This window comes from Poeciliopsis prolifica, unplaced genomic scaffold (assembly GCF_027474105.1).
Source record: "Poeciliopsis prolifica strain line A6 unplaced genomic scaffold, Auburn_PproV2 SCAFFOLD032, whole genome shotgun sequence".
Classification (NCBI taxonomy): domain Eukaryota; kingdom Metazoa; phylum Chordata; class Actinopteri; order Cyprinodontiformes; family Poeciliidae; genus Poeciliopsis; species Poeciliopsis prolifica.
In genome coordinates, this window is record NW_026562407.1 from 4717617 (window position 1) to 4742896 (window position 25280).

Below are 25280 nucleotides of genomic sequence, written 5' to 3' on the forward strand. Positions count from 1 at the left end.
AAATGTTGACCAGAAGTTATTTGGCTACTATTCTCTCACATGTCTGATCCTCTCGATGTCTGTCAGTGGTCAGAGTGGGGAGGTGCAACGCTAACTACATTATCGGTCTGCAAACAGATGCCTTAATATCACCAGCTTAATTTGTAAGTGACGTTTTAAACATGCAATGTTTCTAAACTCTATTTTTGGACTCTCCAAATTGCATACATGACCTTTGATTATTTATAGAAACAGATTTGATGGTTCCAGATCAATTTGCTCCTGCTGTTGTGCAGAGAGTCGCCATTGTGTCCCAACTAACTTGCTTTTGATACTAAACCTGCACAATATGTTGAAAACCAATCATCACATCACAATGTCAAAGAGCTCCCTGAATCCAATTTTTGTAAGATTATAAGTGTTGGGAAATGATGCTTCTCACACTAATAAGTTGAACCAGTTAGAATAGATCAACCTGATGTACATTTTTATTAGCTGAGATGCTAAAGCTTGTGGAGAGGGGAGAAGATATTGTGTCATGATAAAGCAAAATATTGCATTTTTTTTTCACTACCAAAGGAATATATATTCTCTTATATTCAACCCAATTTTGTACCCATGTAAGCCATGTAAATCATGTTTGAGATAAATAGTAATTCAAAATTTTAGGTATCATTTTATTTGGTTGAGCAACACTTGAAAATGTTTAATTGTAAGCCGTTTCCAATTGTTTTTGCTTCCAATCCCAAATTTTTTCTTGTCATTCTCTTCATTCTTCAAATCCACATTTTCATGGAGATATCTATGACTGGATGAAAGCGAATTGCATTCAATTATTTGTGGTCAAAGTGGGTACTAATTGGTCAGTATGAAATGATCAGTGTCAAATTGCTCCTTTTCTGCCCCCAGTTTGGGGATGAAAAGACCAAAAGAGGGAAAGTGGGCAAGATGAACACTAAAAACAAAAATCAGCATTTCTAATCTCAATCACAAACTGCGTTTATCAATTCAGAGAAGAATTGATAAACGCTCTACTTCACCCTACAACCACAAAGTGACAGACAGAAGGTAAGAGACTCACTATAATTTTAGTAACAGTGGAGTTCAATGTTTTGTTAGATTATGTCTTAATCAGGCAGATTCTATTAGCTCTTCCCAAAGACAAATAAGATGACATAAGTGTGTCTTCCTTCTTGATCAGAAGAGTCGGGCTCCTGATCCTAACGTTACCAGAGTGAGAGTCGGTTCTTTCAGGTTGTGACAGTTTGGTGGTAAAACCCCGCTCTCAGGGAGCTTTAGAGTAAGACGTAATGCTGCTCAAGGTGATGTAAAAACCTTCTATTTAACTTGGAGACAAAGAAGATAGCACACTGTTAAAGATAGTCAGTATAACAGAAGGGACAGTTTGTCTGAAGTGTTGCATTAAGACAAAAGCCATGAAGAAGAAACCCGTCATTGATGGCCTGTGTTTGTGCATCCATTTGTTTTTCTGTTATTTATTTATTTGTGTGTGTAAACAAAATCCACTTGAGAATGTTAGTTGTTGAGAATGTTGGGCATTAATCTTTTTCAAATTTGATGTTTAGTTTTACATTATCATCGCACCTCCAACTGTGTACTTTTTTTTGTATTTTGGGCTGCTTTAAATTTTCTGTAGTGGTTAGGGTTTGTTATATATATATATATATATATATATATATATATATATATATATATATATATATATATTTTTTTTTTTTTTCAACACATATTTCATTCACAAAAACTAAAAGGTAAATAAACTTTACATTTTAATTTCCACTAAATGCCGAGAATACTCAAAGGATACATGAATGGTAAATAAAACATTACAAAAACAGGCATAAATATAAGGCACTCTAGATGCAAAAATAAAAATAAACTATATATATATTAACTGAATAAGTAGACGTCTTTGTACTTTGCCCTATTGCGTGGAGACTGAGTGTGATTTCCTCTCATTTCTGACTGTCTAAGCTATTTGTTGAAAGCAAAGGCGCACCAGCACCGATTTGACTGCCACCTGTTGGTCGGGAGGGGGAGGGCATAATAAAGTAGTGAGTTAATGACGTATTAAAAGGGAAAAAAAATTAAATAAAATCTAAATCTAAAACACATTTATTGCACAAGAAAAGATGCACTGAATCAAAATACAGTTGTGTTTTTACTGATGTGCATTCCAGTGAAAAATCTCTGTCTCCCCATGGCACATAACTCCCCGCTTAAAGGCTTTCAAACACAATCCGTACTTTATATACTTTTAAACTATATACTTTATATATTGTTATATCTATACTTTGATATACATATTTCACATATTTGACAGTATATAGTTATATATTCATACCAAATTCATCATGTTTTCTCTTCGCTTTGGAAGAACCAAGATAATCGGTAGCAGCAACTTCATACTTTGCTCACCCCTGTTGATTCCACAAGGCCCCGGTTAAAGGGCATATATCATCAGATTTTAGAGCCAGAAAACCTGAAAAGTATGAAACAAATCACAACTGCCTTTTCTTAAATAATTTAAAAATGCACTTGTCCGAAACAAAACGAGCCTTCTGAGTCGCGTCCAATGAAACAGGAAGGCACTACCATATATGGATGATGACAGAGTGACTCTGAACACAATGGATTGTTTTGTTGACACGAGAAGACGTTTTGACACAGGAATTTGTCAGACGCATGCGTGGCTGCTTATTACAGAAAGGATGAAGTGAGCACTTTTGCTTCGAAGATCTTCTCTGCAAAAAATGTAGGAGGTAAATACTTGCGAAAACAGTCTGTCGCAAATGCGTTTTGGCCCCGGCTTTAGGTGACGACGCTACCCAAATCTGAAAAATGAGAAAACGCACTTCATGGTACTTCTACAAAAGACAGGTCCACCAGGGAGTCAACAGCCAGACCATTTAGGCAACTGCAGCTGTTGATTATGAGCTTCATCAGGTAAGAAAATGCTTTTTTTTCTGTTTTACACTGTACTTAATTTCTTTCTTTACGTTTGAGCCAAATAAAGGAGTGTGTGACTACAGCTGCTTTGGGAACACACCTCTGGTTTTTCTCTGTCATCCACCACATCAAACGTCAGAGAAGGTCTAGATGGACAGATGTCGTCCTCGGAACAACATCTGAGGATATTACTGTAGGAAAGTTGGTTCATTTAACAGAGAGAATTGCTCTGTGTGGTTAGCTTGTATGAAATATACTAGCGGTCCTTGGTCAGCGAAAACGAGTTTTAATGTCTCACTTTACAGCCGATTTCGGTGCTTGAGATGTGATGTCATCGCTGTTCGGGCGACATTCAGCTGTGTACTCGGCTGCATTGTGCTCTGTTCGTCTCTCATCCTTTTAAACATCTTTCTCACATGCTAGTCAATGTTTCTGTGTGAAATTTCAACCTGAAAACAACTGAAGAAGTTGTAGAAATTGATGATATATGCCCTTTAATTAAATGGAAGTAATCAGGTTATAATGTGAGTGATTGTTGACAGAAAACTTGACAAAAATATATAATTCCAGACTAAAATTTGCAAAAAAACAACAAAACTTCTGAAGGGAGTTACATTATGGATGGTGTGAATTTTTGAAGTGTATGAAAATTAGCAAATGGATTCTCTGCAAAAACAGCACGTACATCAGAACAGTTCTACAGCTTTAAAAAAATGTTTTAACGCTTTTTCTCTGTAAGAGAAAAGAAAAAGACATTTGAAAAAAAGCACATCAACTTTATAATAAAAAACTAAATCAATACTTCTGTATTTTAACTTTGACCTCTCCCCCAAAACTGAAATGAATCAACATTGCGACCAGATAAAAGGGGTATTTATTCATTATTACTTTAAGTCTGCTCCTGTGGATCAAGCATCGTCTTCTCCATGTGATGTGTGGACTTGATTGTGAAACAGATTTGATGTTTTTTCTTCTTTTTCTTTTTGTACAATGTGCATTGAGTTGCTTCCCCCTGTATTTCGGTGTGCTTCTCGTTGTCTCTCGTTATGGGTCATAATCACTGATGCATTTCTGACGACGTCATTATTGTTCATTAACTTTTTTTCTTGCGTTGGTTTCATTTAGTTTTATGAGCCCCAAAATGGATCCTTGAAGCAAAAAAGAAAAGGTAATTCCCTATGATGCTTCAATAGTCAGGATTCCCACCCTCACCCTCGTCTTAAGCTGAGGTTCTTTTTATTTGGGCTTGTTGGGGAAATTACTTGGTCCTCCGGAAATCATCTTTTTCATTTTTTGACGAGTCATGTCGCACATCCAACACTTAAATGAATTGTTAGCAAGGAGTTAAGGAGTACTTTCTCAAGCAGGAATTTATGGCTCAGAAGAGAGGCTCGCTTGGATTTCTTTTTTCTCCCAAAGGGCCCTCCAGTTTTATCTTCCAATACTGGACGTTTTACGTTGCATAGTGATCAAAGCTTCCCAAATACTCCAAGCCGGCTCTGTAGCAGAATTGGTATTGATCCTGGAACGAGAGAACACTTTAGTGCCTTTTAAATCAAATCATTTTGGATTGCTTATTTTACACATTGTGGTTAATATATCCAACTTAAAAACAATAAAAGTATCTACAGCTCGCCATTGTTTCTGAAATGATGCAATAAGACTGGAGCTGAGAGTGCACACAGCTACTGCAGACATATTCAACTACTAAATTAATCATACTCTTTGACAAAGGCTTGCTTAAGTTGATCTTTCTGGCTCAGAGGGATTCCTGAAATCTTCCTTGACCGTTCAAACAACTGGAGTAAAATAATGTGTTAGAACCACAGCAGCTGATTTGATGAGTCTGCATTGCTTTCAGAAAGGCTGTGTCCTCCATGGCCATGCAAAGACATCCACACTACTTGTATTTTCAGAGTATTAACAGTTCCGACTCACCTCTGTCTGTACCATCGCTGGTCTTTGTGTCCGTAGCATTTTCACTGTTTGAAAGATGTCTACCACACCCTCGTATCTCATCCGCTCCAAGACGATGCTGAGGGTTATGAAAACTCCGGTTCTACCAACTCCAGCGCTGTGCGAATCAGACAAACAAGTGAGAAGACGTTCATGTTGTGTCTCAACACTTTAATATTCACATGATGATTCAAAAAAGAGGTCCAGTGTGTTTGGGAATGTTGCCTGACCACTTACCTACAGTGGACTGAGATGGGACCATCTTGGCCGAACTGCTCTTTTGTTTTATGTACTTGGCCGATGAAATCGATGAAACCCTCTCCTGATTTTGGCACTCCTTGTTCAGGCCAGTCAGTGAACTGAAACTGCCTTACTGTTCGTGACTGTCCATCCTGAAACACGGGGAAGAAAAGGCGACACATATGGCAAGCCATGTTGAGCCGTAATGAAAACACTCTCCCACCTGAAGTTTATTTTACATGTTGTTTAAAAGTTGTTTTTACCCAAAAAGTTTTTTTATACATTAACTGGTTATTATTTACATCAAAAATAGTTAATAGACTTTTTAAATAAAACGTTGAACCAGGCACTGGTCGTAAATTATTGCAGAATCTATATATGGCAACAAACTGGTGAAACTAATTGCTTATTATTGCATTATAAAAACTTGTGGATGTGATATATTGTGAAGATGGCCAGTTTTTATGTTTGATATCTAAAATTAAACCATGCTAAAAACTACAATAGGCCGATATTTCAATCATGCAATCTGCTTTAGAAAGCATGAATTTACTTGTTGATATTTATAATCAAAGACTAAAGCAAATGTGATAAATTCAACTTCATCCATTTGTCAGAGAAAATTTTGTTTAAGATTCCTAAAATGTTCATTGTGATGGGAAGTGTTTTAACCTTTCGTTTGTCTATGATATCTCTGATCCATGTGGCGTCGAAGCGTTTGGGTTTCAGCTACTAAATGTGAGTCTTGAAAATGTGCCGCAAAGGTGGCATCAAAGGAAGCCTTTCATTATTACACCCAAATGTATTTAATATGCCCACTGAAGACGCTGATTGCTTTGATGTGCGGCTTTTGACAGGTATTGGGGGAGAGTTTTAGTTTGAGGGTGTGCATTGCTTAAGTGATGTTCTACCCCCTTGATAAGGAAACCAATCCCATTGACGAGACTGTGTTACACGCTCCACAAAGGCGGGATGCTGCACCATTTATCTGTCTGAGCCTTTGATGGAATTAAAAACTGTGGCAGTTCACTGCTGCCGGCACCACTCGCATTTTAGCTTGTTTTTTCTTTTTTTTTATTACACTCTGACAAGTGTCATGATTTGTGCAAATTTGGATTTACTTTTCTGTTGCACTTGAGGCCACAAGCTGGTGTAAACAAATATTTGAGAAAATGCCAACGTGTTGATGTAATGACTAATCCAAACAGATCTGGGTAATTAAAATCAGTCCTCAACCTTGTTTTTCTAAACCTTCTCTACAGCTAATTGAAACTCAGGAAACTGTATTATTTGATACTTTGATAATTATTTGTTTGGGCTTTTCTGTGTTTTGACATTTGCTGCACCAGAGGCCCAAATTAAAGAGCAGGGCGACTAAAGCGCTATAATCTTCCAGCTGACCTCGAGGCGAACCAGTTGCCCCGTGGAGTCAAAGACGGGTTACGACCCAGACTTGGATCAGTTTTAATCCTCAACGTTTAGTTTACAAGCAATCTCTGCTTACCCTGGCATCAGTCACTTTGAACTCTCGCAGGATATACTGGGGCATGTTATACTCGGCCATGGGGTCCACCACAAAGTACTGGTATCTGGCTGACCTCTCTGCCGGCCAGTACTGGTGACATTTTTCCTGGAAAAACAGACCACAGTGACTCACAACATTCCTTTTCACAGGAGGTTTATGGAATATTTTATGCATTGTATTGTATATTTTTGTTCTATAAAGCTGTGAAAACAAAGGCTATGGAGTGAAGTATCAATTACCCTGCCCATTTCTCTGAGCTTGGTGAGCATGACTACAATGGTGGAGTTGTGCTCCCAGAGCATTCTCCAGAAATCTTCTGTGGTCTCCGCTAACGGTCCCTGTGTTGCAATGTAAGCTTTCTGTTGCCTGGAGGAAACAATCAGATGCAACCATGTGAGATAACTTACAAAAAAAATAAATCTCAAGTTTACTTGAATTATTGCACCTTGAAGCTTACCTGTACCCATCAATGAAGCTTGCATTGATGTAGTCCGAGCCCTCCACTCCTCGGATTGGCTGAAGACACACTCGTGTGGACTCGTATGGCATGATGTTGACAAGGCGGTTCTTAAACTTGTTGCAGGGGAGATTGGCACTGATGAATCGCGACGTGTGAGCTTTAGTGTTGGCTAAACGCTGCAAGGGCAAGGAGAGACGGAGAACTTAATGAGCGTCAAAATGATAGATACAAGCGATGACGGATGCTTCTCTGGAGACGGGCTGCGTTTGACATCAAGGGTACACCACAAGAGAAATATCTAAATCCTGTTCATATTTTTGTGTTTTCTCTCTTTTTCCCTGACTAAAAGGAATTCCTAATTCAATGCGTCATTGCTGTGCAGAGTCATTAATGGAGTTACTGCTGCCATTACTTTTGTTTACAATCTTTACAACTCAATGGTTTTATGTTGAACTCCCTCTTCCGCTGACTTGCTCAGTGGTGTTTAGTAGTCTGTCTATCCTGGATGAAGCCCAACTCTGTCTGGATACAAGGAATAACGATGCAAACAGAAAGATATAATATCTAGAGATAAATACAGCGATAGAAAAGAACTCAAATGACACTATTTAGACGTGTTCTGATTTGTACCTTGAACTCCAGCTCCATGCCAGTGACATTCTCTCCACCCTCTATCTGGGTCAGTTTCTGGATGTAGGCGTACAGGTTTCTGGCGGGCACTTCGGTTGTGCCGCAGTTGACGGCCTCCTGGAGCGCGTCGTGTATGAAGACGTACTGGTCTTCTGTTTGCACCATGTAGTTGCGCTGGGCGCGCATCAGCGTTACATGTCCGTAGATGTCCACGGTCTTCTCGTGCTTGATACGTTCCAGCATGGCATCAATCACAATGAAGCAGCCGGTGCGGCCCACCCCGGCACTGTGATCACAACAATCAGAGGTATGTTGTCAGACACTCTTATGGAAGATGCACGGTGCTATACTTTGTTTACTGGGCGATTCAAGTTCATGTAACTTTTTCTTCCCAGCGTAATGTCATTGGCTGTTGTCTTAGGTTTGCTGCTACAAAATACAATCATCTTTGCAGTTTCAGTGTGCAAAAAATAATATAAAATAATAATAATAATAATAAAATCAATTGGATGTGATGTTTGTCATTCTGCACCATTTCATTTGCCATGTATTCATATTCTACATGCCAACATTTTTCAAGATTTTGCCAGTTGAAAGATCATTGCCTGTTTTTTATGCCCACAGCTAAAATAGATCATAGGCCAAACATTTTCAGCTGCGTCCTATGACAACCGATGTTCCTCTTTTTGGGAAAATAATGCTAAATTAAAAATACCACGTCTTCTTGTATGACCTGATTGGAAATATTTGTATTTCCTATTAAAAGTAAAAGTTAAATTGAAAGAATTTCTACATCCTTGAATGCAAATATATAGAAACTGGATTTGGTTTGACATGGACAGTGGACTGAATTGGCAGTTTTGTAAGGACATAATGCATGTGACAGGCCTGATCTCCAGTAAACCGAGGAAGAGACATCTTTTATTTCTCCAGCTAAAGGCCAAAAGTTACACTCTCCACCAAGTTTTCTCCTGTACAATGAGCCATTAAACTTGTACCATAATTGAATCTGAAGTGGCGCTGGGCTGGCACTCAGTCTGTAGCAGGCTCCAAACTGTTTCGCCTCTAGACCCCACCTGTGCTCTCCACCTGATCAGAAGTTAATGCACTTATGCGACAGAAATATTCCACCTTTATCTCTTGGTTCAGAAAAGTGCCACTACAGTAAATGTGATCCACTGCTGCAAACATGAGAGGAACGTCCATTTTCCCGGCTTTGTTATTGGTGACAGACAACTTTGGAGAAGTGCAGCTGACTACAATTAGGATTATTAGATTAGTACAGTGCACCTGAACAGCAGAAGGGCTTTTTAGGAAGCACTGAAATGCAGGTCTCTTCATCAAGATTCATACTGCCGCATTTTTACGCTAATGTGCAAAATGCGCAAGTGGAAACAAAAGTTGTTTTACTGTTTCTCTTTGACCTGCCCTTGCAGGCAGATTCAGAATCACTGGAGGAATGCAGCCTCCCCAACAGACCGATGGTGGTTTAGAAATGTTTTGTATGTTCCACATTCACAACAAGGAGGATGTCTTTTGAAAACAATTTATAGAACCTGAAACTATTACGAGGGCTCCCATACATGCTTGAATTTTAATACCGACTATAGATCTACAACTTTCGTATTTATTTTTAAAGAATGTGAATACAATTAAGATTAACTTTAAGGTTCCAGCATAGATGAATTATGAGGTGTTTCAATTTAAAGGTATGACTTATTTTACCTTCAGCAAAGTTTACTTTTTATGCGCACAAAAAACAGTTATCTTTTATTGCTTTCAGGCTCCGCCCCTTCTGCAAAATTACATCTATACTTAAACAGTTAATGATAGTGACTTCTATAAGAAGAAGAAGGGTGACCAATCAAAATCTGCTTCAAGCTCCATATGACCTTGGGTGAGTATGAAGCTTAATAAAATCCAGTGCAACCAACTGCTTTCAAAAGCAGCTGAATAGTGAGCAGAGCCCACAGAGGTTTGTTAGAGGACAGTAGTGAACAAACAAAATCATGAAGAACAAGGAGCACCTCAGGCAGAACAGGGCTGAGAGTGAAGAGCAGCTTTTTTTGTGTTTTTTCTTAAAGGTTTTTGTGGCTGAAGTGGTCTAGTTGGGCAAGAAGAAGAACAGAGAAAGAGGAGAACACATGCTGTAAATGACCCCTACTTCCTCCTTTTACAACCTACTTCCCAAGTTCAAAAAGGAAAGTAAAAGCCATCATTTAAAAATGTTGACGAATCTGCCAAGATATGGTAGCCTCCCTAAATTTACAGGCTGCGCAGGGAAAACATTCATCAAGTACTTACACTCAAAAAATTTGTCCTTTAAGGATGAGTGGCGAAGAAAAAGCTGACTTAAGAAAACCATATAAAAACTACCACAAGCCATGCAGGGGAGATAATAAAAAGTTGGTGCTCTGGTCTGATTAGACTGAAGTTAAACATTTTGGTCTATAAAACGCTCAGTGTGGTGGAGATCTGACATCAGCCTGAGGAAGTCACTACAAAAAAAGCATAGGCAGGTGCTGGAACGGCCCAGAAACTACAACGAATTCAGTCTCCATTTATTAGTTTGTAAAAACTACCATCAACTATGTAATATTTTACAGGCAGGTCCCATTTACGCCGTACGTTTTGTTGGACTAGTACACAAACCATGATAAAATAAAGTCAAACACCGTAGCAAGGGAAATGCATTATGTTGTACGTTTCATTTGTTTTTCTTCTACCTCACACAGAGCTTGGCCTTGACAAGTCAAGTTCTTGCACTTGGCTCTCGAAAGCAAATAGGTTATTCAATTCATTTGGTGTACGTGTCTATGAGGGGTGAGGCAGCCCCGTGCGCCTTCCTCTTCCTCCTCCTCCTGAAGAGGCATTTGTTTTTCATTTGCTGTGAGAAACAGAATAGGTTGAGTAGGGGAGCTCAAGAGGCAGCGGAGCTGGTCCCCCGGGGCCGAGTGTAGTTAATGTGCCTTGCAGCAGAGAAAGCGTACTGTTGCAAACGGCATAAAGACACACATGGGAGTCACTGGCTACAGCAAATGATCTGATGATCACTTTCAAAATGGATGAAAGTGAATAATTTCTTTGCCTTTCTTGACACAATCCCTTACTGCTCCAGGGTGAAATTAGAAAGTGCACTTAAGTGAAAGGGGAAGTTTTTTTGGGGGGCCCTAAAGAAATGTAAATGTATCCCAGGGGAGCAATCTGAGGAATGAGTCACTTCCAGGTCTGAAAACACCTAAAACCCCTTGGGTGTAAGGATAGAAAAAAACCCTATAGATTTCTTCCTTTGCTGCAGCAGAAAACATTTTTCAGAGCAGCCCTGAATGTGGGAGAGTGATGACCTGCTAGAGAGTAAATGACAGAGTGACAGCGCGGAGCTAGACGGACGGAGACGGAGGAAGATGAGGAATGGGAAAGGAAGGTGAGGAGAAGACACTCATCTTGAACTCGTGTCGCCCTCAAGTTAGTTTTTCTAAAGACTGAGCTGCAGAAATACACATCGGCTACACTTTTTTTCCCCCTCACTAAGTGTAAGACCACAAAAGGCAAGTGTAATTTTCCTTTCTTTTTTGGAGAAGTGATGGGGTGTCGGGGTGAGCTGGTGCAGAAAGCTGTCAGTACGCTTGGCAGTTAAAGGGGAGCTGGCGCACTGACCACGCTAATGACCTGACACTGCCTTTTCAGCTATTCAAAAGCGGCCGCCTCGGACGTTGACACACACACACACACGCACGAAAGTGTCAGGCTAATATGCTTTCCAGGAGGTTAGGGAATACGGGGGTGAGAAGGGGAGGAAAAAGCAGCGCATAGCACAGCTGCAACGGGTCCTGTGAAGATAAAGCATTAGCAGCAGTAAAAGCAATTACATATGTATTGTTGGCAAATCTCTGGCTGTCAGCTGGTCTGTCACCGTTTTTTTTTTTTTTCTTTTTGCTGTTCTGTCTATAAAAACATCCACACATGTAATAAATTAAACTCACTGGGATATCTGGGTTGCAAATTGAGGGCTAGCTTTTACTCAATTGTATGTGAACAAAATTTGGACATTAAGTGATTTCTAACCTAAACTAAGATGTTTTTTTTATTTTTTTAAATGCACTTAATTGTGAGTAAAACAGTATGACTGGCATGTTTTATGCAACGGTGATGTTGAAACCATACGATTTGTTTTTGATTATCCAGTTGAGCGATTCAGATTAAACAAATTATAAAACAGGACAAAGATAACGAAACGCAAACAGCAGTTTTTAAATGATCTCATTCAATGGAAAGAAGCTCTCCACACCAACCTGGCCCTGTGTGGAAAGAAAATAATTGCCCCCGTGTTTATTTATGAATTACATTTGACACCCGATGTTGCTGGGGGGTTACGGACACACACTCCCACAGGAACAGCTAAAATCTGTGACTATTTGAGACATCCTCTGACCTTTATTTGTTTAATTTTGAATATCTTACTGTGAGGGTGAAACAGTTCTACAAAGACTGGGCCCAAATTCCTTTAAGGACATGTAGATTGTCAGCGATTGCCAGTTTTCATGGCATGGTTATGTGACTCACTAAAACATTTCACCGTGGTAGAATAAAAAAGCAAAAACAGAACTCTTTGAGGTTGGTCAGTTTTCTTAGTTCTTTTCCGCATTTGCACGCAACATGCTGTCCTTTTCCTTTTTCCTGATGAGCATTTTGGTCTTTTGTCTTAGGAGATTTTGACTCTGAGATTGTGTTCTTTCGGCTTTAACGGAAATATGTTTAATCTTCTTCTCAGGGAATGTTTCTCCCATGTTGCTTAACCTGTCAGTGAAGCTGGGATTTCACTGAGTTTTACGTCTCTGGTTGTAGGAAAGCCAGCTCTTCTGATTGTCTGTTATACCTGGATGTAACCAAAAGTGCAGATCAATTCAGTCCAACGGCGTGTTGTGCAGCACATTTTTATAACAAAACTATAAGCACGACAGCAGACCTCATTTATTTTGTCATCATTTACAGGCTGTTCACTAGAACATAGTATGCGCCATTTCATCACTAACTTTTTGTCCCATTATATAAAAACTGTTATTAGAAATTTATGAAATCAAAACAGCATCCATGTCTATCTAAGAAAGTAGTGCTATTCTTTCAAACAAGGGATCAGGACATGAAACAAAACAGATGTATATCTAGGCAGCAAGAACCTGACTGAGGCGACATTCATAGTAACATCAGTTTGAGAAAAAATATTTTAAAAAACCACAATTCACTCTTAAGTGTCCAAAATAATATAGAAAGTTGTAATAACCGATATTTGCTTGCATTTGCCTACTCTAATACTCTGAAGACTAAAAAACAAAGCACACACACACAATGCCTTAATAGAAAGTTGTCGTCACATCAACGTACGATGGTCCTGTTTGTAAATTATTGGCATTCATGCTTCATTTTTGTTCTTCGCTATGCTTTAAGTTTTTAGCCTGTGCACAAACAGCTTCCACAGGAGGATCTGCACTAAATTAGTCGGTAAGAAATACTTTTATCCTATTTTTAACAGCTTAACCACAACACTAGCTATGTGTGATCCTGGAAGCATGTAAATATACCGGTTTCTTCTATTTAACATGAAACATAGTGATAAAAAGGCCCTGATTGGGGATTTGGATGGTGGACACGACTATCTGATGGGAAGCCAGAAGAATTTAAAACTCCAATCTGCAGTGTGACATTAATTCCCATATTTTTCTTCAGACTTTAAAGTCTTTCTTTGTGGGGGGGAGCTTTTCAGCAACTAGCACTAATTAACTTCAGCATGTGGTAATTCTACAGTAATCCTTCTTCCTTTTTTGTCACTTTGATAAAAGTTTGTATCTTTTACACTGTCACCACTTCCTAATCCCCACACCCCCACGATGAGTATGAGAGTTAAGAAAAGCCAGAAGACTGATGGGAAGCCCCGCTGCTCATGTTACTGATGGAAGTGAGGTTGCTGAGCGAATTTTGGATGTATCAACCTAAATGAGATGAGCAGACATGTGGGTTGTTGATGCAGGAAAGGAATGATGACAGGTCAGCCCATATCTGTCTCTGAGTGGGAGGATCGCTGCAGGAAATGTAGCTGGTGCTCGTGGTACGACGTTGCAAACATGTTCTAAGTTTGAGTGCTTTCTGGAAAATGTGGCAAGATGGCCTTTTTGGGCTGCAATGTAGTGCATTTTAGTGCATTCTTTCTTAGATATCACTACACAAATGACTCAAATATAAGCCTTTAGTAACAAAGAAAGTGATTTTTTTTTGTCATATGTATTCATTTATTCATTCCAACAAATGGAGAGGAAAGAAATCAATTTCATGCTCCAGGATGTTTCTGTAAAACTGTGATGTTTCCCACCTGCAGTGCACCACCATGGGCCCCGCATCTGGAGGATTGCAAGCTTTCACCCGTCTGAGGAAGGCGAGGAATGGCGTGGGGTGCTCCGGTACCCCGTGGTCTGGCCAGGCAGTGAACTGGAACTGCCTCACCTCCCTCTTCTCACTGGAGCCATTCTGAAATAACAAACGGAAGTAACTAACGCATTTCGTGCCGGAAAAAACAACAACAAACAAACAAAAAAAAAACTTCACAAATCCTCACCTTAAAAAGTGCAAACGTCCGGACGCAGTATGTGGCCAACTCTACTGTGTCCAGCAACGTTATCTGGATGAGACCGTAGGTCTCTGTCCCTCTTGTGGGCCAGTACTGGTCACATTTCACCTGCAGGATGCACAGGTTTCAGGTAATCAGTCCATGTTAAGATACAAAGTAGTGCATAATTGTGAAGAGGAAAAGAATCCATGGTTTTAAACCTTATTTTTTGGAAATGTGCCTTTCTTGTTCAAAATCAAGACTGACAACAGATTAACAATTGGCTTTGTGTCTGGACATAATCCTAATATAGCTAGAGATTTACTAAGATTACATTTTAAACTGTTGAACTTATTAGACAGGTGGACACACCTGTAATCAGAGTTTTCAAAGTAAGTGATAATGAATTCACTGCATGCCACATGTCTATGGTTTTTTAATTACTATTATGCCATTTATCACAGTATCTCACTTCTATTTAATTATGAGACTCTACTTTGAATTGGACTACCCCGTAAAATCACAATAGTGAATACTAAACCTTGAACCTTCTGCTTTTTACTAAGCAAAATGTAATAAGTAATGTTGCAAGTCACTCTATATTTGTAGGACCACTTTGCACAAATAACAGACTAAACAAACATTGACCTCCTCACCCCCCATTCCTGCTGACTGGCTTTAATTTCCCAATCAATGAAACGGCCTGAGATATTTGCATGCAGCCAGCAGTGCTATTAATTGTCATGACTTAATCTATAATTACAAATTTAAACAACATCCAGTCATATTAGCGTCTTTGCTTTATTGCCACTCTGGCCTCCTTGTATCGAATAAAACACTTGATTTGCCGTGTTACTGTTTCAGTAGACAAAAAGAGGCACGGCCGCTGCTGGAGAGGAAATAACCAAGCTCCTGAAGAGTTGTAATTTAAAGTGTTCATTGGCTCAAATGAGTATATTTAAGAGTCGTTATTATCATCATATTTCCTAATATACACTATATGATTCTGTCAGACTCTTAAGCCAAATGTCAGCAGCATGAAGCACACCGTTTAGTAACATTTTACTTTTGAATATTTTGAGCTTTGGAAAAACAGAACATAAAAGCAATGTTTTTGCCCCAACTATGAAGTGCAGTGATTCTCAATTATTTTAAATTACTACAAGTTTAACAAGATTTGGCAACATTAACAATATTTATAGCAATCTTTATTGTTTAGAGAAATTCAGCAATTCAAAGTGCAGTGTTTGTGCGGTTAGCATCGGAGAAGCTCCTGCCACTCTTCAGTTAACTGTGTGGCAGCATTTGAGTTTCAAAATAAACATAAAAAATGTGACTGACAATGCCAAAATGTTTCGTAAGTACTGAATTTTTTTTTTTTGACAGACTCCTGCCCACTGTCATTTCACTGTTTTTGAGGGAAAGGTTTTATCACTTAAAATATTTCCCTCAACAAACGAACTGGATCGTTCTCTGCTGAAATGACATATTTTACAATGAGTGTGAGCACAAGTTAAAACTCACTCTTCCAGATCACGATAATCTATATTCCACAATGAGTCGAAACTATCGAATAACAACATATTATCAGGGTTGAGGAAGGCCTTATTTTATGATGATTTGTGTTGTGTTTGATATGAACAAGTAGCCGTTTTTGTCCCATACCCTCGACCTCTCTTCCAGTTTGGTCATCATGACAATGATGGCACTCCTCTGCTCCCATATCATCCTCCAAAATTCACCAAACGTCTCCGGCAGTGCTCCCTGGGTGGCAATGTAGGCATTTTGCTTCCTGTAGCCGTCTATGTAGTTAGCGTTGATGTAGTCACTTCCAGGGATTCCTTAAAGATGGAAAGGAAAGTTACTAGTTTAACAGAGAAAGTAAATGGGATGACAAAAAAAAAAAAAATCTGTCTACTGAAGGCTTAACTTTTCCAGACTGTACAGAAATCCGGGTGTTTGTTTTCCATACAGCTCCATCACTGTGCCTATTTAGTGCATCGTCAGACTTTCTAATGCGCTTCCTAAAATTATTTCAGTCAGACTGATGTTTTCTGTAAGGAACGCGGCACAAACGCTCCTTTTTTGGGGGGATGGGAAGGCAGTGTTACTCGTCCGAAGGGATTTGTGTTTGCTATCAACAACACATTTCCCTATTCCATATCTGCAGCTGACTTACAGATAAAGCTCGGTCTCACACGGAGAAAAACAAACCGACGAGAAAGTAGCAAAATAATTTTCCCCCAGCTCTGCTCTCCCTTTTCCCTTTGCTTATAATAAATGAAAGGCGCAGCAGCCTTTTCGAATCCAGGCAAAACAGACAGAGCTGACAGCTAGTCAATGCTTGAGGACTGGCAGTTTAGGGGCTCCGCGCACACATGGTCGACCAAGATAAGTCTCATCTGCATGGGCGCCACGTCTCAGAGAAACACCCCCCTCTCCTCATCCCCTCCACTTCACTCCAGCTGCTTCCTCTTCCTCAGACTTCCTTTTACTCTCAGGTAACTCATTCAACAGCGTAAAAGAGAAAGAAAATGGAATATGAACACATTAAAAGAACCCACCCACATTGTTTTTTTTGTTTTTTCTCTCCCACCCACCCTCGCTGAAGCCGTCCACACAGAATCAGGCGGCTGTGCATTTCTGTGATGGACAAGGGATAAGTACAATTAAGCCTTGGGCGTTCTCAATTTGAAAAGAGAAAAAAAAACACACACAAACAAACAAAGACATTATGGTAGTTTAATGAGAATGAGGCGAGTTGGTTAAATATACATTTGCAAATGGATTTTTCTTTTATTCCTTCTGTCACTCAGGATTTTTGTAAATTTCTCCATTTTCTAAGTCAATGCAGCCATTAAGACATTAAAATGTTGATGTTCTTGCAGCATTGCTCAGCTGGCGCTCGACCCTCATTGGAGGAAGATGAAGGTATCTCAAAGAACATGCTGAAGGTTTTATAATTACGTCCAGATTTCAGCTTGTTTTTAGATTTTATTTTTTTAAATAAAACCAGGAGTTACAAAAAAACAACTCTTTGTTTTCAACAACAAAAAAAAGATGTTTTTTATGGCAGCATCCAAGCTAAATATCAATTAGCAGAAAATATGTGGATTGTTTCATGTCTCTAACTCTCAGGGGGAAAATATACAGAGTTCCATTTCTTAGAAAATCAGAAGGTTATTTCTTCAGTAATTCGGTTCAAAAAGTAAAATTTATATTGATTAAATTCACAATATGTGACGTATGACGAGCTTCAATGTGACAAATAAACCTCAGTTATTTGTCAAAAAAATGATTTTTATTTTTTTTTTATTACAGATATGACAGCCTGCTAAAAGTTACACATTGTATGGACTCTGAAGTCAGGGTTACTTTTGCATGAATTAATGCATCAATGCAATGTGGCATGGAGGCCCTGCTCAAGGTTGCTTTCATGACTCATTTTTGTTATGAAAACCCACAAAGCAGCAGTTTTTCCTCACTTTCGTTTGAGATCCATCTGACATCTTGACTGGTTTAGAGGGGCTGAACACAACACAGTGTTGCCAGTAAAGTTATCCCTTATGTTGTGCACTTTGTTCTACCACATTTCTTCCCTTTGACTTAACTTTCCGATAATTTGAGCAGCAAGGGATTTGACCTCTTGTGGGGGAGTCCCTAACTGCATGCTAAGCAACTGTAGAGTTAGCAGTGTGTGTGTTGGCCACAACATTTTTTTGTATGAAACATTAATGCCCTCATGTGATATTTTAATTTTCGAAGAAGACGTGCTTAAATTTGTTGCTATCATATTTTCATCTGTTCAGAGTATTAATATTGCACAGAACTCTGGAATATAATATTTGTTGGCAAGTATACTCAAAGTTTCATGAGTCTGCACCTTGTCCAGCAGGCTGAATATGACACTGGTGTGCAGAATGTCAGTGATGCTCACTTTTGACACAGATTACAGTCTCCTGGTTGGTAAATGTCACAGAGGTGTTTGGAAGCAAAGATGAGAAACCAAAGCAGCGAGGAAGATGTGGATTTATTGCAACTGATATTGTCTATGATTTTTCACCAGTGTGCAGCCCTATGTGTGAGCCATAATCATCCAAATTAAGATGTGTTCTCATTTGAATAGGATTGCTGAAATAATAAACTTTTCATGCATGTTGTAATAAATTAAAGTGCTTCAATAAAATTTCCAAGGTATCAGTAGAACTAATAAACTAATCAAGAATAGCCAACTTTAATTCAGCAGATGGATGCTTTCAGACATCTTGTGTAAATACAGTGAAGTCACCGCCTGTTTTCCAGAGATTCTGTCCACATATGTAAATTTTAACTTCAAACTCTAAAGTCAAATCCCTTTTTGCTTCTCTGTGGACTAGTTTTCACAGAGAACATCAACAGATGCACTGCTTGCCAAAATGCTTTTGTTAAGGCTTTAGTAGGAACTGTTTCTTGTGTCTGTCTGAAAGCAACAGTGTGTTCAGCTGATGTGTTTTTTTTCCAGTGGCTCACTAATGGAGCTCCATCAACACTTTTAAGTTGTGGGCGGTTTCTAATAGCCTGGAAAAAGATGGTCTCTAAGTCACTTTATCCATTTACTATTTTATTTATTTTTCATTTTCTTCCAGGGGAGCATCTGAGTGGAAATGCTTAATTAGTAGCTGTTTGTGTGGGTGCAGTTGTGTTTAATCATAAACTGATGAATGAGTTAGTGCTTTGGAGGGAAGTTTCAGAGCCTTTTTCATGTATTAGGAGCACTGATGTGCAACGCATTATAGATGTCATGTCATACCTCCCTCTAACACTGCAGCTTATGTTTTACCTGATCACACCAACAATTGTCCTTTTTGTGCTGTACAGAAACACTACTGATTCAATCATTCATTCATAGAGTATGACATTTCTAGAATAACAGCTTTTTACCAGTTTGTGTATCAATATACTGCAGTAAAATGTATACTATGCTTTTATTCTGACTATATAACATTGACATGATTTAAGCTGAATGAATTGGTGCTATTTAAATAAAAATAATTTACTGACATCTGACAACCAAATTTGACATGCTTGTTTTTGTATATTTGTGTTATAAAATGACATTTCCTGTAGAATCTACTTTGTTTTTTGTTGGCAAAAAAACACAAAACACAAATGAACAGGTAACGTTTACTACAAACATCACTGTCATGTACCGACGTTTCTTATAAGAGCCACCACCAGATTCTCACATATGAATGTAATAAAATTTAATAGTGTAAATTGTAAGTGCCTAGGAGGTCTTAAAACATGTTTCTATAGGCCATCGTTACAATTAATCCAGCAATTAGGAAGAGAGGCGTACCATCGATAGCTGAGAGTAGGACTCTGGAGTGATCATAGGCAATTACGTTGGCGTATCTGTTCTTTGGTTTGTTCACCTCCAGGTTGGAGTGCTCCCAGGTGAACTGCTGACCAGGGTCAATGGACTGGAAAGGAGAATAGCATCACACTGTTACCACAATAAAAAAAAGTTTTGAAACAAGATTAATAAAAATGACATGAGAGAACATTGATAGTTAACATTTAGGAGGTTTTCACATTCTTAAATTCTCCTTTCAGCAATAAAACTGTAAATGAAAGTTGGATCTGATGTTTTGGACTTATGTTTAATTCATTTCTTTCAGAGTATTCTGGAAAAACTTTGGGCCATACGTGTTTTTATGCATTCAGATACTATCCAGGTCCTGTTTAGCTAGAATGTGGGGATTTTTTTTTTTTAAGTAAAAGCACTTATAAATATTTCAGCCTGGTATGTCTGATGTTTCAGTTGACCCCAGATCCTATTTTAGCTTTTGCCGACTCTAATAGCACATTTGTTGGAGAGTAAAAGCTGAAAACGTACATTATGTGCTTCTGTTATGCATAATATTGATTTTTTTTCCCCCTTTTTTGTGCTGCTGTAAGACCTTCTCAGCTGCACAAACACAGTGAAGCAGAAAGGCTTTGAAATATTAATGAAATACTACTATATGGAAAAGTTACACTAGCCATGCTAAACACTGCAAACCCTCAGGCTTTAAAGAGTTACAGCGGTGGCAATAAATTTACACCCAAAGATTACCTTTGTTTTGAAAAAAGAAATAAGTAAAATAGAAAAAATATTCACAAATTGCATTGGGAGAGAGAATTTTTGTTTTCTGACAAAAGACTTCCATAGACAAGAGGACCAAATTAGTCAGTATGGTATGAGGTTCCAGGTAAATCCTAACCCTATTTCATCTAATTATCTAATCTAATCTAATTATGCTGCCATTTCGTCCGTTCGTAATTCAGTTATTTTATCCATAAACAATTTCATTCTCATAAAGGCCAGTATTTTTTGTGCACCACCTTATTTCTATACTCAGTGAATAAGTAACTGATAATGAATAATTATGAATCATCATAATTTTAGTCTATATTATTTCCCATTTGTTTCGTTTCTGATTCCTGTGTAGCCCAGAAAAATGTATATGACATTAAATTTGACATTTGAAATTTGATCCTTTGTCAAACTAAAATTACCAGTCAACTTTCTGTTGGTAAATATTGTTTAATGGAATCACAAAACCGATCACTGATTATCAAAGCCGGTAAGAAAAATGTCCTGTGTGTGAGTGCGTAATTCATCTATATAACGTGTTTAAATTTGCTTAAATAAATATATAAATCAAAAAAGAAATTCAAACTTATAGCATATCAGTGTAAAACTCTGGCCATCTTCACACTTATGTGTATCCTTAGCAATATTGAGATCTTCTGATGATTGGAAATTTAGATGCGTTTTCTGTTTTAAGCTCAAGAGGGCATATCACTGTGGGTAGGAATAAATGATGTTGAGGAAAACATGAAATGTAACTCTTTAGGTCAAATCTTCAGCCCAGATCTACTTTAGCCATGTTCAGGAATTTCTTCTATTGAATTTTGATGCATTTACACTATCACCCCCTACTGGCAAAACTTAGATATTACCAAGCTTTTGGAGCCTGATCCCAGAGACAGTATAGATGGACGTGTCTCCAAAAGCAAACCAAGAAAAAAAAACTCCAATACTATAGCCGTTGCCGAGCTAAACCCTTCAATTTTAGCACCATTACCCCAAACATTAGCCTACCAAGGACATATTTTTCTTATCAATATGTCCCGTCCAAATCGATCCTAAACAAAGGCATGGAAAGTCAGGCTAAGTGTGATTTTTACCAAAATATGTTCAAACAATGGACTGCAACATTGCTTACAATATAAAAATCTTTATTACACTGTGCTCATAAAATTGCTTTCCACTGCTCTGAAATAAGCAGTATGAAATTGGAATTGAAAGGTACTTAAGCGGCACTAATGATTTGGCAGCTTGGCAGTTTGAGGCCCACAAGGTGACCTCGTAGATTACGGAGGAGCTGAATGATCAGCACAGAGACGAGCAGAAAAGGGTAGTGGTAATTATTTTTCGAATACAACTGGGGCCTTTTTTGCTGATTTTTTTTAAGGATTTATGAAAGGCGTAGTACTAAATTACCAATTGCATACGGGAATAATTCATTTTGTTGGAGAATTTTCTAAAAGATCCCAAAGGGCTTTAGACTTCTAGGTTCTACAGTTATATCATAAGATGACTACATTATGCTTGTTTCACTCTTCATGCATCCTCATTGTGAGACTTCTTGCATTTTTTATTTAAGAAACAGTTTGACCGACTTTACGAAGGATCTTGACTCAATTTTGTGAGGCCAAAACCTCTGGAAACCCTGTTGGTCTTAATGTTTTCATATAAACTTTATAGCAGAGATATACTTTTGCTTCTTGATGTTTTTTTTTTTTTTTTTGTGTTGACTACACCTAAATATTTAAGTGTCTCTCAAGAACCACAAGAAGTTTTGACCCTAACTAAATTTGACCTATTTTTAAATGGTCTCAACAAAGAGTTGACACTCACTTCATATTCCTGCGAAAACTTTAGGTTGTCATTGGCTTTCAGGCGCTCTACGTGATCAGCCAATTCCATGATGGGGATTGGAGGGTGGTTCGCCATACCTGTCACAAAAAACAAAGACGAGATGGACTGATCATCGCTCAGGCACAAGCCTCAATTACCAGCATATGATTATAAGAGGTGGTGGTGGAAGAGTGAATCTTGTTAGGCTCGTTTGTTTACTCAAAGCAGTGACCATGCTAATAAAGAGACACAAAAGCCAATGAGAGGTCATCGAGCACACTTTAGCCCCCACTCCCTACAGAGAGAGAAAAACGTTATTCACACATAACGACGCAGTGGGTAGTTAGCAATGACAGCGTGTGCACAGACACAAACATCCCCAAAACACACAAACGTCACACGTTGAATGTTAGGCTGCTGACATCCGCTTTGAGTGATGTCATTTCAAACTCTGCCTCCTGCGATGTCATGGTGTTAAAGGCGTGATGAATTAGATGCGGATTGTAGATACAAAACTTAGCAGAAACAAAAGGAGGAAAGAATGGAGGTTTAAGAAAACAATTATGGGTTATGTCAAAAGCATAATCGAGAACAACTAACTTGACAAATGGAGGTTACTGGGGTGACTGGGCGCACCTGAACCTGTGGAGGAAATGTGGGTGAAATTAACTTTATTATCACAGCAATGTGATGACTGTTTTTAGTTTTAAAAAAAAGGTAGTAAAGGGCTAAGATATAACAGATTTTGTCTATTCTATGTGGAAATTAGTAACATATAAAATATTGCAATGCCACTGTGCTAATTTCACAAGGAAGACGGAGACTGAATGATCTGATAATTTGTTTTGTTTACTGTATGTAAGGATAAATCACAACTAAAAATATGCTTTAGAGAAAAGCTTCATTTCAATTTCATCTGGAGGGACATTTCTGAAGAATAACTGCTAGAGATGCATCAAGCCACCAGTCATTTGACTGGTGTCATCAAAAGGAGGTTTGTCTGACGGACCTCAAATTCTGATGCCATCAATTTATAATCCTAGCCTGCAGGACAGGTGGCCGTGTTTTGCATGGTCAATACTCAAAACTGACAGCGTACTTTATGTGTGCAGCGTGGAAAATTGCATTTTACACAATGCATGTTATTTTCTTTGCATGTAACAAATGTGTATTTCCTCTACAAAATTCAGTATTTTTTTCCCTTTAGAATGATATTTATTTGTGTGTTTAAGTATATGGTGTCAGGCATCTTTCTTTTCTTTCTGGGAGGGTTACACAAACAGCAGATGAAGTTTTGATAATCAGCCTCTAGAATTTTTAAAATAAAGCAATAAATTTAAAATAAAGCAATACATTTTCCAGTATCAACAAGTCATATCAAAACCTGGAGAAATGCTATTGTTAGCCTAGCGCTAAAGCAAGCTGATCATCATCAAAAGAAGAAAGATCTTATTTGGGTTGTATGTGTCAGGTCTGTTTATTTTAGTTGAAACTTTTTTAACCCACCATAGTGTTGGATTAGAAACCCCAGTTGGTACAAAAAAACATGCCATCAAAGGACAATGCAAAATCCACAAAGTTGCTGATGAGCAGGTTGTATTAGAAAGTTAGGACTCAAACATACACATACAATAGTTCTACTGACAAGGATAAAATAATCTTGAGTGGGCCATCTCCAGTTTTAAGTCATTTGAAACTAACTTAACAGACGTGATGTGCCGAAGCAGTTCAGATTGAGTTGATTTCACAAAGCGGAATGACAATATATAAATAATTTATAGCAAGGTTGTGTAAAAAAGGTCCAGAAATAGCAGTTCACCAAAGCATCGAGTTTCACTGTGCCTATGACCGAAGAGAGGATGTGCCATTTTGCCAAGCTGGGCGCCTTGTGCTCTATGAGGCACTACGTTTCATTCTGGTTTCTGGCACAAGTGGGCATTAGCAAATGGAAGCCGCAACGTTTTCACACCCACTTATACGTCCCTTCGAACGGCTGCAAGGACAGCCTTTATTGCAGTCCTCCACTCAAAATCCATTTTTGCTAAAGGGATTGGGGGGGGGTTGAGGTGCCACAACGAGAGTGCCTTTCCTGACATGCCATCGTTCAGACATCAAGCATCCTTAAGATGAAAATGTCCAATGAGAGGGGTGAAGAGGTGAAAAGGAGGGGAAGTGCAGAGAGAGGTGTTCTTATGTAGAAGTGCTTCAGAGGAAAGTGGTCCTGTGGTGAGAAGAAAAATATTTGGTTCTTTCTGTAGCTTCAGAGAGCCAAGATACTGGCTCTAAGCAAGTAAAAAAAAAAATCAGATGGGCTTGAGATGTGAGAAAATAATGGAAAGATGGTTGAAATCAGTTCCAGGCTGAGGTAAAACTACTCCTCTGCTTGGATGAAATGATCTGTAATGGCCCTAAAATCTCGACTGAGCTTTTTTGAATATGCACAAATGAGCCAGCTGGGATAATTTATCCCCCTTTTGGGCTAGCTGACCTGAAAAGTACGTGTTTCATATTACAACTTTATTGGCAGCATCTGAACACCTGCTCTGAAGCAGTCAGACCCAAAGAAAGTCAAACTGTATTAAAATGTGCCACTTTTGCCCCTTGAGACAGTAAAAATATGTATCTCCTTTCCTGGTAATACAGCGTGACAAAAAAGTTTGAACATTTTGTCACATTGCAACTCCAGTGCTTTTAATTGGGTTGTCATTTGATAAACCAACACAAAATAGTATGGAATTATGTAGCAGAATGACGTTTTAAATGGGTTTTTAAATCATTGATGGTTTGTAGGAGCATGCATCAATTTCATTAAAGCTTCACCTTTTCAGGATATGCTGTTAATTTTGCACATTTGCAGACGTTCTTTTTTGTGCAGTCAGATTGGCTGGAGATCAAAATGCTGATCTTGCCAAAAAGCCATCTTTTAAGATTCATGACTGGGTTTTTCGAACAAGAGAAAATTATTTTATCTAAA

General features: G+C 38.5%; 1 protein-coding gene across 24 annotated transcripts in view; it reads right to left on the bottom strand.

Annotated features, from left to right (window-relative positions):
- Positions 1-1704: 1704 nt before the first annotated feature.
- LOC129373213 (receptor-type tyrosine-protein phosphatase delta) overlaps positions 1705-25280 on the bottom strand; it is a 414675-nt gene continuing 391099 nt past the window's right edge. For 13 of the 24 annotated variants that reach the window (XM_055051024.1, XM_055051021.1, XM_055051022.1 and 10 more), the window contains 12 exons: positions 22307-22404; positions 19697-19820; positions 16024-16199; positions 14368-14487; positions 14125-14279; positions 7761-8046; positions 7128-7306; positions 6910-7036; positions 6650-6775; positions 5143-5297; positions 4888-5023; positions 1705-4471 (listed from right to left, as the gene is read on the bottom strand). In XM_055051024.1, coding sequence (XP_054906999.1) covers positions 4403-4471; positions 4888-5023; positions 5143-5297; positions 6650-6775; positions 6910-7036; positions 7128-7306; positions 7761-8046; positions 14125-14279; positions 14368-14487; positions 16024-16199; positions 19697-19820; positions 22307-22404 — 1751 coding nt within the window. In that variant the 3' untranslated portion in view covers positions 1705-4402. Of the gene's footprint in view, positions 4472-4887; positions 5024-5142; positions 5298-6649; positions 6776-6909; positions 7037-7127; positions 7307-7760; positions 8047-14124; positions 14280-14367; positions 14488-16023; positions 16200-19696; positions 19821-22306; positions 22405-22906; positions 22949-25280 lie in introns of all 24 variants that reach the window. The other 11 variants (XM_055051008.1, XM_055051006.1, XM_055051005.1 and 8 more) reach the window with 1 other exon arrangement.